This window comes from Xiphias gladius, chromosome 20 (genome assembly GCF_016859285.1).
Source record: "Xiphias gladius isolate SHS-SW01 ecotype Sanya breed wild chromosome 20, ASM1685928v1, whole genome shotgun sequence".
Classification (NCBI taxonomy): domain Eukaryota; kingdom Metazoa; phylum Chordata; class Actinopteri; order Istiophoriformes; family Xiphiidae; genus Xiphias; species Xiphias gladius.
This window is the reverse complement of record NC_053419.1, coordinates 5,123,385-5,141,500: the sequence shown is the minus strand read 5'-3', so window position 1 is coordinate 5,141,500 and position 18,116 is coordinate 5,123,385. Positions and strand designations below refer to the sequence as shown.

Here is an 18,116-nt window from a genome sequence, read left to right as displayed (position 1 = left end):
ACAGGTTACATAAATCAGCCGTAAAATAAACATCTACTAAACTTCTGGTCAGTTAACAACCAATAAACTGATAACTCAGCAAGGTTTAGGGCAGCAAGTAACAATTACTTTAATTATCAACAATCTACCAATTATTTTGTAATTAGTCTTCAAGACCAACAAGAGGAGCCAAAGGCCAAACCAATGTCCTGAAATTGGTTTTGTTGTCTGACAGGCAAAATCCCTAAAAAGTCGCTCAAACTTACAATCATGTGAAACAGAGGAAAAACAATCACATCTTTGAATTAGAGAAAGGCTGAAAACAGTATAACTGTTTTCATTTTTTGAACTCTAGATAATCCAATGATTATCACTTGTTTTTCCTGTTAAGCAACAGATCAACTAAGCCAATCAGCCCATCAGCCCTGAAGAAGTACAAACTTATTTTCGTCAAAAAAATTCCATCATTTAAGACCAAGTGAAAAGCTGATTTCCAAAAAACGCGAATCTTACCACAATTTCTCTTAAAATTGTACTTACATAATTCCTTACCTTTTGGAAATACCATAATTAATTTTGATCCCAAAAGTTAATTTTATAACAGTTGGTGCCATGTTTCTGCTTTTCCAGATCCCTAATTTGACCCAAACTCGAATCAACACAACTTTACAGAAAACATTTATAGAACCAGTCAGTTTGATTAAAAAAACAAAACCAAAAAAAAAACACTCCGATCCATAACAGAACCAGTCCGGTCCAGTTTCCTGGCCGAGCCACTTGCCCCAACCACTGTCTGAACAAATCAGAACCATAGTAGCAAAATCCCACTCACGAGTCCCTGTAGGATGCGTATGGTCTTGACCGCGTGGGCCCATTTCCTGTGTAGGCTGAGGACGGTCTTCATTGTTGGCACTCTCCGTTGCTTTCTATCTGCTTCTCTCCTTGTTCACCACCAGCGGTGCTCTGGCAGACTGATGTGCGCCACAGCCTCCTCCATGGCCACAGCTGCACAACCACCAGCAGCTCTCTCCCTGCATCTGCCTGCCTGCCTGCCTTTGACGTAAGAGGGATTCTGCTGGCCTACATTCAGAATAAATCCCACCGTCTGCAGTGTAAACATACAGACACACCAACTCTTGCACGGCACACTGTGATTAAACTCCTGAGTGTTCATCCACAAACACATATACACAAAAAAAATATATAAATAAATAAATAGATAAATCACATAACACATTTTGGGTTTGATTCCTGCTCAGATATTAAGATAACAGAGACTCATCAAGGTTTTAGAGATGATTCACACATCTGCAAAGACAAACCAACACCAAACGTGAGCAGAGTGCAACTTTGGTTGGAATTTTAAGTTGTTGTTGTTTTTGATAACTGTATAGAGAAATCTGTGTGTTGCTGACATCTCAGGCCCATGCTTAGTGAAACGGGGGCATGACTCAGGCTGGCAGCACACCCATCATAACCCACTATTTTGATCTTCTGGCCTACAAGGCAAAAACCGGATGACCAGTGGCAGCAGCATAGATACTGCAGAGAGCCCCTAGGACTGTGTGAATGCAAACAGGACAAATATTACCCAGAGAGTACAGAGATGAGAACACAGAAATTTTTGTTTTAGCACTGCCAGTTGAAACGTCCATTTGGAATTTCATCCTAAATTGCTAAATTAAGGCAACTAGAGAAAGAATATTCTTGTCCCGTAATTGTCCAGTGTTGAGTAAGGACCCTTCCCTGTTCACAACAAGTGACAAATCCACATTTGTAAGCCATGTATAAACCAACACCACATACTGTATTTGTTCAACCGAGGTGGAAAGTTGTTCTATTGATGAATAAAAGAAGCATTAAGAAGTTCTGCTTCTTCTTATTTACTTTGACATCCCTTTGTACCAGACAGGTCAAAAAAAAAAAAAAAAAAAAAAAAAAAAAAAAAACTGCAGCAGAGGGGAACACCACTAAGTGTGAATAGAAGAAATATTAAACTCATGAAAGTAAGATATGTGATTTAGAAGCAGCTGACTAAAGTGGTTTGGGCAAGGCCAAACCAGTTTTAATCAGATTGCCTTCTTGTACAATGTGATGTGATTGTGATGGCTGCTCCCAGGCAGGCCTGCTGGATAAGTCGTAGTCTCCTGAGTGTGGGCCATTACATAACAAAACACCAGCATATTTCCACTAATGAGGAGGGAGGATGAAATACTGGGTCATCCTCGCAGGACGTGACTTAGAAAACAAATTATTTAGAGACAGTGTAGACTCCTTTAAAAGACCAGAAACATAGAATGTGTAGGTAGACTTGAATCAAAACTAAGAAAACTACACTGAGATAAAGCCTCTTTGGGTGACATTCAAATTCAAATATAATACAAAATCCTAGTCATTCTTTGTTTTCTTATTCTATGGTTTCTCAGGGGTGGAGAGATATATTTGAGAGATTTTGATACGAATTACTGAATAGGAAGAAACATACGTCCACGACACAAATGTATTTTCACGTCTGCGTTTCATTCCAAGACATTTTTTCATGAGAAATACTATTGTTTATATAATGTTTACAATTTCTATGGCAAATAAGACATTTGCATCTCAGTACTCAGTACAGCTGCAATTAAGAAGACTTTTTTAAAAAATCTTTTAATCTTCTATTTTTCTTATTCATTGTTTAATCTATAAAATATATTAAAAAAAAAAAAAGCCCAAACAGTCCAAACCCCAAAAATATTCAGTTTACAAAAATACTAAACAAGAAAAGCTGCAAATCCTTACAAACAGTGTGTGTCATTTGGGCTGGAAAATGACTCAACTGACTGATAAAAATTGTTGTCAATTAATCTTCTGTCAATCGACTGATCACTTATGCTCTAGTACTCAGGTTTCTGTGTGTGCATCAAAAAGAGCTGGTATGGTTTTATATTTTTAGATACTTGTAACAGCACCAATCACAAGGCAGCTGGAAACAGGATAAAGAGAAAAACTGACATGTTTTGAAAAATTGTACAGAAAAAAATGTGAAATTGTACTGAAATTTAACTGCACTGTATAAGATGCTGAGCTCCAAGAACATTAGGTCAAAAATAAAAAATAAAAATCATTAAAATCACCGGGTTATGTACAATAAAGAAAAAAATGACTTTGCTTTCCTCCTGAATATTTTTGAATCTTCCTTCCTCGATACTCAGAGGAAGAATGGCAGTTCTTAACAGAGCAACTAAAGATTTTTGGCTTCTTGCTAAGCCCGATGTAACATATGATTCAAAGCCATACATTTACTGTCTGCCCCTCCACCTGTAATTCAAACATCTTTTAAACTCAACACTACGCAACAACCCTTCCTTATGCAGTCTGAGAGTTTCAGTCTCGCTTTGTACTGCTGGCCGCCGATAACAGACACACGAGGTACAAGTCTGGCCCCTACCGGCGACAGAGCTGAGTGACAACGTGAGGCACAAGAAAGGACAACAAATCAAAAATATAAAGCCCTTATAATAGGTTTAGACATTTGTAGCCTTGAAATTGTAATGCACCACGGGCAGCATCACAGTTAACTATTAACTGCCCTATAGAAAAATACGGAGGATAATTAAAAGAGAAAAAAATGTTTTGAAACCCCGGACCAACAACCGTTAGGCGCACTCTAATTGAAACAAGACAATTAACTTAGTTAAAAGTCGGTACACCAGCTGGAGTTACAAGGGCAAACATTTTAAGCAGGATTTATTAACTTTGAAAGTGTTTCCTTTGTTAACGTCACGTTAGCTGACAGCTATAACAGCAGGTGCAGCAGGATGCAACAGGCTTCAACAGGGATTCATGGAGACTCGGGATAAATCATTTTCCTCCAAACTACATTACACACAAAGCAATGTAACGGGAATATATCAATGCTGCTATCTGTCGACTTTTGTTTTAATCAGTATTTTGAATTTAACTATGCTTGTACTTACGGTGAAATACTGAGTGGCATATCTGCTCAGAGAGAGCAACCCCCCTCCGTTTACTGGCATCACGCACTTTGAACTGTCCGGGACTGGTACTGAGGAGTTCAACAAAACTGTGACTAGTTAGATTTTTCCAGTCGATTATAGATAAAAGTTCTGAGAAAGGAGAAAATTCAAAGTCTAAAAAGTGTAAAAGTCTCGTCTTCTTCACTTTAAATGGCGCACTTTACTTACTAAAAACATTAAGAACAGACTTTGAGGGCAAAAATTAGCGCCGACTAGCTTGGCTCAGATTATACCAATTGAGGGCGGGGGGGGATTTTAATGTAGCAACTGTGATAGGTAACAGCAAAGTGAAACAAAATTTTTAACTACAACCTTATTTAATTTTAAAAATGATTTATTTAATTATTAGTAATAACAAACCACTGACAACATTATATATACACATATATATGTATATATGTGTGTGCTTGCATGGAGGGGCCTTACACCTCTAATACCACTGGGATGGGTCAGTCCAAAACTCCCATTGATTTTTAGGGAGCCTGCTGTGAGGCTCCCAGACAGACAGCACAAAAACAGATTTAATACAGCATATTGCAGTTTATAACTCTGAGAAAGATAAAAGACAATTTAAAAATAACATCCATGTAGACGGGGAATTCATTTGAAATGTCTTTTAGAGTGTAGAAAACATTTTGGCTTATACTTTGCCCAACTGCCTTCCAAAGGCAAAAACAATGTTTGTTTTGTGTGTACAATATGTATAGCACTGAAGAATACAGCTAACATCCCCTCAAAACATGAAACCCATACATTATACTCCTGAGCAACCACCGATACTTCTAAAAGGGTAAATTATATAGTTTATGATTTATCTTTTTTTCTTATACCTTTATAGCCATTGCCTTATGGGTTTTGTTTTAAATAATAAGAGTGGAAAGATACACTACATCCCCAAAAGTATGCAGACATCTGAACATTACAGCCAAACATTTGGAGCCTGGCTACAGGAATTTGGTCCCAAGAGAATTAGTGAGGTCACACACTGATGTTGGGTGATAAGGCCTGGCTCACAGTCAGCATTCCAGTTCTTCCCAAAGGTGTTGGATGGGGTTGAGGTCAGGGCTCTGTGCAGGCCAGTCAAGTTCTTCCAAACCAAACTGGCAAAAACCATTCCTCTGGCTTTGTGCAGAGGGGCATTGAAGGGTCTGCCTCAAACTGTTGCCACAAAGTTGGAAGCACAGTATTGTCGAAATAATCATTGTATGCTGTAGCATTAAGTTTTCCTTTCACTGGAACAAGCCAAAAGGCCAAACCATGAAAAACAGTCCCAGACCAAAAGTACACAAAGGTACGTGGTCAGCCATATACTGTACAGCTATGTGAAAAATGTAAGGCTCTTACACATGAGCAGCTGAAGCAAAGGTCTGGAAAAACTCGATGACCATGTGCAGCTGTCCCACAATAACCTATTGTTGTTATTTTTGTTTGTGCCTGTGAATGTGTGCGTGTGTGTAATACTCTCCATTATATCCAATCAAGCCTGTCCTTATCTTTGACTTTATCAGCACAAAACAATCACAGATAAGAACGCCAGCTGACCCTGAAAATGTCCAAAATCCCTAATACCACGTAGCTGTTTCATTTCAATATCAACCATTTTAACAAATGATAGAACCCTTTCTGCTGGTAAAAATGACAACACTTTATCCACTTCTTTGAATTTCAGAAAAACAGTGGTGTAAGAATGAATAATGACAATTTAAGAAAAATTAAGGTCAATCAACTCAAATCACCACATCTCACATTGGTTGAAATATTCAAAATAGGCCTTAAAATAGGCCATCCCAATGCAAAACAGCTTCACTGGCCTGAATAATTTGTGTGACCTATTCATTAAAACAGTGAAGATTCCAGGACATGACATGGCTCTCTGGTTAATCATCATGGATGCAGGAGGGGTTGCTAAAGCGTAGTTGTAATCATAAGGAAACAGGAAAGAAGTCTGGGAGTCACTGAGTCACTTACCCTCAAATCTCCAAATAATCAACGTGTCAGGGGAGAAGCAGCCTTGTTTACAGCTTACCAACTATTTTTGGATAGACTAAAAAAATCACATGCATGTATTTTTCATCTTATCCAATGGCGAGATTATGAAAGAGTTTCACAAGATAACATTTTTATCAAAAGAGAAACGCACAGTCATCCAAGTGATGTTAAAGCATGAAAATCACCACAGTTAGATCAAAGTGTGAGGTTTTCAAATGACACTGGCAACAGACAGCCAAAGACATACAAAATGGACAGTGTAATAGAAATAAATGACAGTTTCACTCTTTGCTGAAACAGTCATCAAGCAGTATGTGTGCAAACAGATATCATGAATATAGCTGCCCCATGCTTCCATGTGACTGGATTCAAAACTAACTCAACTAACTAGAATTACCGCCTCACGGTTTTAAGCCTCTGCCGACCAGTCAAATTGCAGTTTACATCCATGTCCGGACTCATAATATATGTAGTGAAGACTTCTCAACCTGGCAGCACACAAGATCTAACCAAAATCACCCCATTTTCAAGGTGGGCACCAAAGATTATTGTCAACAGTTGTGTTCCTGAGTTATGGCCTTGAATAAAAGCCACAAAAGTGTTTTTGAAGGACATTAGGATGTCACAGTGGAGTTGACTTTTCACCTTTTGAATATAAAAGGTCATCACTTCACCATTTTATCTTATTAGAAATTTGTGTGAAATTTTGTCACAATTATCATATGAATTCTTGAGTTATGGCCAAAGATGTGTTCTGTGAGGTCACAGTGACCTTTGACCTCCAAAATCAGTTCATCCCCTGAGTCCTTGTGAACGACTGATAAAGTTGGCACCAAACCAGACTCTGTCACTCTGAAAACACAGCACCCACATTTAGCATCCTGTAAACAACATACCATCATAATAGCAGAGTAGCTGCGTGATGAGAGGCGCCGCAGATACAAGTACTGTGCTTCTCTGGACCAGCAGAACTTGCGGCTGGACTTGAGCAGGTCAGTGCCGGTCTGGTCAGAGCAAGGCTGGTCCCTGTGCAAACAGAGAAACACAAACTTTTAACTGATAATTCTTTACTCCATACTAATGTTAAAAGTAATTCAACAAGATCATTTAACTCTTATCACATTCATTTTGTAGATCTTTGTCAAGAGAAAGCGGTGTGATATAATGACTGACATAGGTATTATTAGCCATTAACTGGTAATTTTTATAAAGCGTGCTCCTTACAGTTTTTATTTTGCAGAGTAGTTCTGAAAATATTAAAGTGGCACTACTCTGATTTCACATATAAAAGTTAGTTTTCTCAACACGTTTAATACTATTCAGTCTGAGAAAATAACCATGATGATGTCAAAGTGATGTATTCAAGGTTATCTCAGCTTAGGCTTTGAGACTACGAAATATAAAGTTACAAAGTTGATTAATTGACCTGGGAATTAACCAGACAGGGGAGGTCTAATGAAAGACACTATCCAGTTGCATCATGGGAAATATAGAATGCCGTGTTCTTGGAGCTTAACCCCTATTAGGCACTTAAAGTCAGGATATTTCAGCTCCTGATGCTTAAAATTTGACCATCCTTTTCAAAAATTCAGTCTCTTGTGAGTGACCCAACTTCATGGAAGTGCAATACTAAATAGGTGGACTACCCCCTTGTAGATGTGGGAAGGACTACTTTATAAGCAGGTATACAACTAATAAAAACTTCTAAATAAAAGGTTGTTTTTTTTTACCAACTTGCAAGGACCAGTGATTTTGCATGTTTAAGCCTATTTATTAGAAATCATGATTACATAACAGCTAAATCTCTCAGCTGTTTCAATGCATATTCCCTCCCTCACAGTCCTCCATTGAGCTCCATTCCTTTTTTGTATGGTATGAAAATAAATGATCAGACTCCGAAAACCTGCTTGAGTTGTGCAATCTATAACACATCATATCAAGTATGCATTTGTTTCTGTAAAAGTTACATTATCGTTGTAAAGTTATGCTGTGCATTCTTTTCAAGCTCCACTTAGAACTTCATTACAATGTAAGGATACATTTTTTCAAAAATAAACCACTCCGTTGCATTATACCATTGCAGCAAGTTTCAACAGTCTGCTTCATTTTCATGTTGTATTGTAAAAAGAAACGACTGTCTGGAGGGTAGTAAAAATACAAGAAAAAAATGTACAGCATGCATTAAAAAAAAAGGTCAGCAGAAAAGTGAAGTATATAGTTGTTTTGTGCCCCAAATTAGGCAAAATGTTTTCAAGCATTTGTAAATATTTTATGAGACAAAAGTTTTAAAAAAATTAGAAGACAACAAACTGGAAAACCGATTAATTGTTTAAGTTATTTATCAAGAAAAAATGTCAAACATTCTCAAATCTGACAAATAGTTGTTTTCTCTGTGGCATCTTTATTTAAATGTAAATGTACTATATATTGAGTTTTAGACAGTTAGTCAGTATTTGAAGACATGTCCTTAGGTTCTGAGATCTTGCAATGGATATTTGTCACTTTTTGTTGACATCCGCTACCTAATGTTTTACACATTACAAAAATAATGAGAGATGAAAGGCCATGCACTTTCACAGACACTATAGATTGAATCAATCTCCCTTCGGGCAACAGTCAGAACAACACATAACACCCAGATTGTGGAGGAAATATAGGCCAAATATTTCAAAGACCAAAGGCTCAGATGGGAAAAAGCAGAGCTATAAATGGTGAATAAAATAAGATACATGTTTTCCAGAACTAAGCCACCCATATACTGCTGATTAAAGCCAGATTCACCTTAAGAGACCAGGCTCACACAGACACTACTGATTATAATACTATAATCTGCAGTCTCTGCGGTTCAAGAGCAACATTTCTTTATTTATTTTTTAATAATTCAAAGCTGTTTTGTTTTTTTTGGGAGCAGTGCAGCATATCATAGAGCAGATACAGTACAGAGCATTTAAACAGAGAAAGGGACATCCATCCAATGACCATCAACATGAAACCATATTTACATTCTACTGCAAATCCAGTTTAATTTGCAACCAAAATTGAACCTGTGTCTGTTGTTTTCCCCCCTCCATGAATTCTTCCCAGCATGTACTCATATGATGAAATCTTGATAATTTCATCAATCCATTCCAGTGAAATGAGTTTGGACAGTGACAAAGGAAGACCTGGTTTACCAGATGTCAGGGCGTATAATCTATCTTTGGAGATAACTGGCTAAACATTGGGGTTAGTGCTGATCGAGACACAGATTGGACAACTGTAGAATGGGGCCTGGCTGCACCATATTGTCCCATTACCATTTTATCACAACAGGTGGAAAATAAGAATCAAAATCCCATATTGTGTTACTCAAGAAGTGCGTGGACTACAAATCATAAAGCTTGTATAATGTCACATTTAAGGCAGTCCTCTCTCTAGAATAACTGTAAAATACGCATTGGGAAAAGAATTGTGTACTGGAAAGAGTGGCAGTCTGAGGGAGTAAATAGAATCTGTGGTTTGTATGAAAAAGGGATATTTATGTCATATGTGGATTTAAAGGGGAAATACAAACTTGTAAGTAAAGGGAATTTCTGGAAATATTTAAAAATGAGACATTGTATTGGTAGTACATTAAAGAATAGCAAATCACTGAGTAACACTTTAACTGAGTACTTCATGCCACATCAGGAAGTTCGCAGAGCTTCAGAGTTTCATAACAAGTTCAAACACTCCAAAGATAATAATCTCAAATTAATATGACAGCAGGGCCTTGCAACTGTTATTGGAAGATAAGGAGTGGTCAGATATTATATCAAATGTGGGAAAAAAAACATCAGAAGCTCGAGGAAAATTTATTCACTACAAAATAGTACATTGATATTATTGGACTTGGTGTCCAGCAGACTTCACAAAAGAGGAATTGCTGATAAAAATTGATGCTGGAACTGTAACAGTGATCCGGGCACATATTTTCCCATGATCTGGGAGTGTTCCATGGTTCACCCATTATTGTGTAAAATCTTGGAGAATTGTCGGGGTTTCACTCTGCCCCTACACCCATGGCTTTGCAAACATTGGCGACAAGACATTGGTACCTACTACAGTATAATGAAGAGCAACATTTCTGACCTGATAGCTAACAACATGTCGGAACACGTGGCATTCTATACCAAGCTACAACACTTTCATAGCAGTGAGTCAGAAATTAGGTTGCCGATACACTCAGATGGTCTGAATGAACGAGTACATGAATGAGTACACGATACCCTTACTGCCTTGATAATGTGACAAGAGTGAAGAAACAGATTATCTCTGCATGACTAATACTGCTGCCACTTACAGATTAAGCACAGACTTGTAGGTTCAAAGCAAACAGTAGGAAGGGCTTTGTATCTCCAGGAACAACTGAAGTAAACCGAGACATAACTCACCTCACCCCACAACATAAAAGAGAGATTCAGATCTCAGCTGGGCATGGCCGCATTAACTTGTTAGGAGCAAAAATTTGCACTGCGTTATACTGACAGATGATTCTATTATTTTGTTCACCCCATTTATATAAATGAGTATGGGCTAAATAACAGAAACACCTCTCTGTATAATGTAATACAGTTCAACTGCAAAACAAACTACAGCCTCCAAGAAGACCATAAAGTTGAATCAACACCACTCTAAAACAGTTCCAACAACTGAACATTATAAGCTTCATGAAGGGCGGCTTTATTATAGGACTACTGTATTAAACTTTATATACTTTTAGCTACAGTAGGTGTACCTAACAAACTGTCGACTGAGTGTATAGGTATGTAATATACCAAATGTACAGTACAAGCAAATAAAGCTATGATATGTATGGCATGGATAGATCCAATAAATAGTACATACAGTAGACTGAGTCTCGCAATGTTATAGTATAAAAAACAAGCAAGTATCTAATACATACAGTGTTAAAAGAAGGCTTTACATACTATGTATGTGGTTTTATATTCATGTCGTACAGTACTTTGATGAAGTGTATATCAATGTAAAAAAAGAATCTCTGATAGAGCATTATTACTAATACAGAATAAAATAAACCTACTGCAAAAATAGACAAAAAGGGAAAATACAGGGCACATAGATGAATGAGATGAGACACTTCCAGTTCCAGTTCTCTGCTTGAAACAGGAAAGAGGTTATGTGTGTATTTGCAGGTGTTAGTTTCAAGGATACAGACTGATATAAGAAGATACCCTGCCGTTAACAATCTTAATGGTTCAAAAATCAAGTAAATTGTAGCTTGTAGCAGCTTGGATTTTAACTAAAAGTGCAGGAACCGGTGCAAACAAGTTTAAGTAAAACAAACTAAACTTTAACGATGCTAAATGTACTCAAAACTATACAGTACTCTTAAAAAAAGATTATTGTTTCAGTACTCTCCCTGGCTGCAAGTACTACAAAAAGCATAGTACTAGCATACTACCGCCACAAATATGAACATGTGATACCAAGTATTGACAGATTAGACTCGTCTTTTCATGCATTGCAGTCACTTTCAAAAAAAGAACACCCTGTAATAAAAATAATCCACAGCAGAGTATACAACTGAAACGTAAAAAATATGGTGCCTCCCTACTGTCAAGAGTCTGGCACATCAAACCTTATGTCCAAATTTTTTGCAATGGTCTAACCCATTGATGTTGATGTCATTGTTCAATGCTGTGAGGACCATAACTAAAATTCCACTCACCACCACTGTGTTGGTGAGACTGATAGCTTAAAAACTTGGACAAATAAAACCAAACCATCTTCATGATCATATACCACTAGAGGTAAGCATGTTTTTTTCATTTTAGTGAGTGGACCTCTTAAAAAGGGACATGTTACAGTTCACTTAATAATTTTTGCATTCTCCCAACATTCATCCGTTGCTTCTCTGAAATAGACACAAATTGATCTCTGTACATGTTAAAGAAAATGACGAAAAGACACACAAAATGAGCTAACTCACCCTGGGGGTCTCCACAGTTTCCTGCCAGGTGGCAGGAGCTCCCTTTTGTTCAGGGGTACGATTCCCATGGCTGCTTGCATGATCGTGATGAACTTCTTAAACTTCATCTTCTAACGCTCCTCTAACACAGAGGGCATCACACACACCACACTGCTCTGACTGCTGCTACACTTCCATCACTCATCTTCTAACAAAGTGCAAGACCAGCAGCAGATTCAACATCTCCACATGTTCGCTCGTCTCCTTCTGTATCATAAACAGAGACTACAATCTTGTCCTTTCTTGCCACCTCAGTGCATCAGTTTCTCCATGCGAGCCACAGCCTCAGTACCCGGAGCAGCGAGGTCCCTATGGTGTGGCTACTACTATTCCTGTGCCAGACCGCCGACTCAGAGATGTCCTTTTGGCTTTTCTGAACGAGGGAGGATAAAAGGAAAACAAACAGCCACGTTCCTGCCAGGCGGTGGGCCGGCCCAGTGAGGATGACAGCACGTCACTATTACATAATTCTGGAGCTTCTCTGGACATTAAACTAATGAAAATGCAGCCTGTGCCACCACCACTGCTGCTGCAGCTGCAGGGATAATTGTGGTACTAAGCCCTGACAGATCATGTATGATCCCCGCCCCCTTCTCCTATAATCCCCCATCCAAGCTTAGTCTTCTCGCCATGTGCGCCCAGACAGACACATCTACTTCACCCTCACATACTCTCACACCTCTCCACCGGGCTAACCCCTTACGGAGGTTTATTACTGACAAAGCTACTACTCAACAAATTTAAGCTGTAATCACTCTGCACGTCCAGGTTTGGGACAGATTTGTGAGTACAAGACACGTGTTGAGAGCAATGTCCTGATTTTGCGTACGATTTGTGATGTCTGCTTGACTCAAAATGAATAAAAATGAATTATGTCCCCCAGTTTAACAGCATGCTTCACTCATGTGCTTTTATTGGTTTTTGTGACAACAATGGAGTTCTGTATCACAGAGCAGTAGGATCTATCAGGCTTTGGATACACACACAATACTTGTTAGTCAGATCAGCTCATTGTTCATTTTGGGTGTTGAAGATTCATAGTGTGGAAGACTTTTGTTTTCCTCGAACATGTCTCAGACAGAACTTGATTGTCTAATAACCATTTCTTAAATAGCACTCTCAAACCTGGATTTTCAGACTGATAAGTGTTTAACATATGTTCTCCACTTGCAAAACATAGTTTTTGCCATTAATGAACTATAATAATGCATCCCCAACTACTTCCCTCCGATAAGGAGCGCACCCTCCACTTTTACACTCATGCGAACCCCCCGGCTTGCACGCTACACTGCCACACAGATTAAATGTCTGTATCGTGTCATCCGTGAGTCACCAGCTGACAGCAGGCCGCTATGTCCTTAGAGGTTTGAAATAAATAAATAATCTCTACAGCCTCTTGGTGAGCTGCCAGTCAATGCAAAATCTGGACAGGATTTATATTCCAGCAGTTTGGCCGTCTGGATTAGGGCTCTGGATGGTCGTGCAATAGGAGCTGCTGCAGATTTCACTGAGCAGGAGAAATCCCTCAGCACTCCGAGGGGGGGCAAAAATATCAGGAGCACAGCGGGGGAGACAAAAATAACAAGCGTCTATTTTTAAAAGCATTGGGTAACAACAGTACAAAGGAAGACTTAGAAAAAGAAGGAGAGGGGCGTTTTAAATTCACCCTGTGTGTCACCTCTGTCACAGGAGCCGCGATTAGGAGCCTTGTTTGGGCTGAAAGGCGGTGAGGAGACCTAACTGTTAGGCTGTGCAAAATTCACACAGCAGCATGTCATTCACAGGCAGTTTTATCATAATCCAACACTTTACACTAATCTCACAGAGCACACTCATCTAGCCCCAACTGCATTCAGACAGAAGAGTGTGTATGTCTATGTGCAAGGATACACCACACCACACAGACCCAAATGTGCAAAAACACAACACAAAAGTAACCAATCACACCAGCGCACACCGGTACCTGATGAATCGAAGTGTAAGCAACCCATAACCTATAGATCTGTTCTTCAACCACACTTGTTCTGCAGAGGTCACTACTTTGTTTTTTATTTTGTAAAAAATAAAAATACCAGAGCAGACCAGAGCTAAAAGGAACGTGAATATTGGACTTACATTCATCAGGTGGGCAAAAAACACAACAATGGTATGATAACGCTGCTTTGTGTCTGCTGAATGTGGATGTTGTTAACATGTTTGCTAACATGTTAACATCAACTTTATTATGTTGATATTAGTCTTTAATAGGCATTTAAACACAGCCAGAATTGTTCACAGCTACCAAATAAGTACAGTCCTCTGTCTCAGTTTGCACTATGAGGAACATCAAACCTTATAAAAACCCCGAATGACTAATTTTATTCGACTGCACTTTCGCAGTTTCTTCTTTTTAATCATTCACTGCATGAATTTATACACAATCACAAACATTCATATCTCCTACTGCAGTGCCATCATTTTACGTTTGCACAGATGGTTGTACGTTGGATACTTGTAGCTATTTCATTGCAAAGATCTGATATCTTACCAAGAACAACTTGTTAAGCTTCTTGGCTTTTTTTTTTTCTTTTGGCCCTGCTACTACTGCATTTCCATATCTACAACATGAAACACTTAAATCTTGTGACATTTTGCTGTTATCTCCATTTTCCCCAAGCATATCCACTCCTACCAAGGCACTGGCCTGTTCATGGGGAGTAATTTGTATAATATTTACAGTGCAGGAATATACTTTTTAAATAGTGCCCTTTTTTTTAGTTTAATGCTTATATATGGATATTTTATTCCTCGATAGTTTTTACTCCATCTTAAAACTTTAGAATTCAAATCATCAGTTGCCTTCATCAGTATTTTTTCTTGGCTGAACTGCATCAAACCTGCAGGTTGGGGCTTTTCTTGTTAAAAGGCTCTGGTTTAAGAAGTCAGAGAGTGATTCACTCTTCCGGCTAATTCCTTTGTCACTGCACGCTTTCACTATTTAATGAACTCCGAGAATACTTTCTATTTTTTCTTCTTTTCCCACAAATGTAGCTGGAGTTGTTTGGTCGTCTTAATGCTTTTATATAAGCAGTTTGTTCCTCTGCCCCTTGTCACCTCCCCACGTGTTAGAGTAGTGCTGTGATGCTGCATTACTAAAGCCCAAGGCCATTACGCAATGTCCATATGCAATGCATGTGCAAGCCAGATGGAGGGACACATGCCACTCACAAATCTGTGATGAGAGTGTAGAGAGAGAGAGGAGGAGAAACTGACAGACAAACAGGAAGGAGAATCAGTGTGTGCATGAGCCCTCCACAGGTATGGTCTGCAGGGAACATCAAGTGTCCTGGAGAGGTAAACTGAAAAATTCCAAAGCACTATCGGTGCAAAAAAAAAGACATATTGCAGGCTTTTCAGTTCAAGAAATGCAACAGCATTGAATACCAGTCAGTGTGTGCCTCCTTGCTGAATCCCACCACAACCAGAGCTGTAGCTACCATTGAGGACACGTACTCAGTGTTGACCTTTTTCACAGCAGACATTTTGGCTGGTCATAGCCAGAAAAGCACAGATTTAATTAATGGCATTAATAGCGGCATCTTTCCATTTAGGTGAGCTAGCGCCAGGGTCCTGGTATTGTGCATGCCGGCTCATTGACATAGTTTACTGGGACACTTGAATAGAGCAGAGCCATTGTTATTTAAATCAGTGTCACTTGTTCCTCTAAGGTCTATTTGCAGTTTCAGCAACCTGAAGCAGAGTTTACTTTCTACAATTATGCAAAAATTACACACGGTGAGTTTTTTTTTTTTTAAACGCTGATTCTGACGTGTTAGAGTCTGTATTAGCCAACAAGAAAGCAGGACAAAGTGTTTTACAGTGGCTCTCATTTATGCATTCACTCCAGTGACAGTGGACATGGCCATTCAGAGAGCTGGCCTGGCTACTGGGAGGTTGTCGGTCAATGACACTTTGACCTGTGGACAGGAAAGGGCCAAACCACAGAACCAAACCTTGCTATTAGTGGGGGAAACTCACTACCAGCTGAGCAACGGCCCCCACCAGAAGGCTTTTTTCATGGAAGACATTTTGACATGTCAAGATTCATACCATAGGTTGTAACGTTCAGGTTTCGTTGAAACATTGGTCATTCTGAAGTTTGCAGTTTGTGGACCTGTTGAAATGTATCGTGTTATAGTAATAAGTGTTTCTATTATTCTGTCCATCCCCCTTTTATATCAATGAGTGTAGGCTAAATAACAGAAACACCTCTCGGTATAATGGAATACAGTTCAACAGCAACACAAACCGCAGTGCATCCCACAAAATGACCAGACTGTTGAAACCTCTGAAACAGGTTCAACAACAACTAAACATTGTAACCTTCGCGAAGGAAGGTTTTATTAGACTTCATTAGTCTAAGCTAGCCGTATCTAATAACTTGCCAACTGAGTGTAAACTAGGGTAGGGCCGACTCAATATTAGAAATACCTCTCAACAGTGTTCAAACTAAACAGCGCCACAAACTGCCTCTAGCTAGCTACGATGTTACCCTGTGAAATATAATGGAGGAAAAGTGTAGTCTCAAAAAAAGTTGTTTTACACCTCTGTTAACTAAGTACTGGTTACTATCCGGTAGGAACGCAGAGCACAGATACGGAATACACAACAGCCTGTGTCTATGAACATTATTCACAGGAACTAGTGCGATGCATGTGTGAACACAAAGCGGACGCTCCCAACATCAACACCGAGGCCCGAACGCATTGTAGGTAACGTTTTTCCGTTCGGCTCCCAAGAAACTATCAGACAAAAGCGAAAGTAGCAGACTGGTGCCTTTAAGGGGAAATACAGGAATGCTGTTTATTACTTAAACCGCCTACAGACGTCTGGAAGCAACGGTAAAATGTCCCAAAATGGCAGTGAGCGCAACGAGACACCGTGAAAAAAAAATGTCGACATTTAGGGCGAAAGATAGAGGATCCACTTACCAGGTGAAACTCCGTCTGTTTTCTTTTTTAATGCGACCGCAGCAAAGTAATCGAGGTAGAGGTGGATGTGAAGGAGGTAGAGGGCGAGGAGGGTCTTACTGAGACAGATTTTTGGTGCGTATTTTGATTGCCCCAGGTCCGCATAAAGTGACTTCCTGGTTCTCGCAGGTACATGGGCGTGGTATAGACACTGCAGGTGTGTGCTGCGTTCCGGGCTGCAGCTCCACTGCGACTTCCTTTCGGTGCGGAAAGTGGTGTCATTCCTGAGTCCCTCATCCTGTAACCGATTAATTAACCTGTATATTATTCTATGTTTCAATTTCCATCAAAAGAATAATAAAATGCCTGTTAGCGTCCTGATCGCAACAGGTATAAAACCTGCCTCTCCAAAATATAAATTTCCTATTTCCCCATGTGAAATGTGTTTCAAATATGGAGGACAACAGATGTCGTGAAAATGGTTATAAAGCATTGTATTCATTGATAAATGGACAATAAAAGCAAAGATTACTAAAAGGTTTTACAAATTTAAAAACGAATTTATCAATTGATGAAATTAGTTTTTCATCATTTGATGTTTAAAAGGGAAATAAAAGGCTAAGAATGTATTATCCATCAATTTTGTGAAAATAAAAATTGGTTTATAAAAAGACAGTGATAAATGTGATAAATGATAATGATGGATATTAATGTTAGTGATTAACCACACATGCATGTATGTGGATTTATCACAAGTGAGGTGGATTTCACATGTGATTTCTCTCATTTCACATATAAGAAATTTCTGCGAATGTGAATCTGTTTATGTGCTTATCACTTCATTTTGTCAATTTGATTTGTTTTTCTTATAAATCACTCTGAATACCAATGCCATTACTCACGGATGGTGACAGCAATATTCATTAACCCCGTGGCTGAGAATAGAAACTGGTAGATACACAATCCCTGAACACATACTTTTGTAATATAGGCAAATATTTTTTTTTAATATTTGCTTATAGTGACATTGTAAAGATTAAACTTTCACAAAATCTAAATTCTCGACTAAAATGCCAGATACTTTAAAATTACACTTGAAAACAGAGAATGTGTAAATGCACTTATTTAATTTCCACCTCTGCCGGATGTTGATCATCATCCGAGTCAGAT

General features: G+C 38.8%; 1 protein-coding gene across 2 annotated transcripts in view; it reads right to left on the bottom strand.

The window, feature by feature from the left end:
- Positions 1 to 17,214, bottom strand: part of tjp2a (tight junction protein 2a (zona occludens 2)) — a 38,614-nt gene extending 21,400 nt beyond the window's left edge. The window contains exons 1-2 of one of the 2 annotated variants that reach the window (XM_040157142.1): positions 16,968 to 17,214; positions 6,884 to 7,013 (exon numbers count right to left, since the gene is read on the bottom strand). In XM_040157142.1, coding sequence (XP_040013076.1) covers positions 6,884 to 6,889 — 6 coding nt within the window. In that variant the 5' untranslated portion in view covers positions 6,890 to 7,013; positions 16,968 to 17,214. Of the gene's footprint in view, positions 1 to 3,938; positions 4,221 to 6,883; positions 7,014 to 16,967 lie in introns of those variants that run through there. The other variant, XM_040157141.1, reaches the window with a different exon arrangement.
- Positions 17,215 to 18,116: the final 902 nt, after the last annotated feature.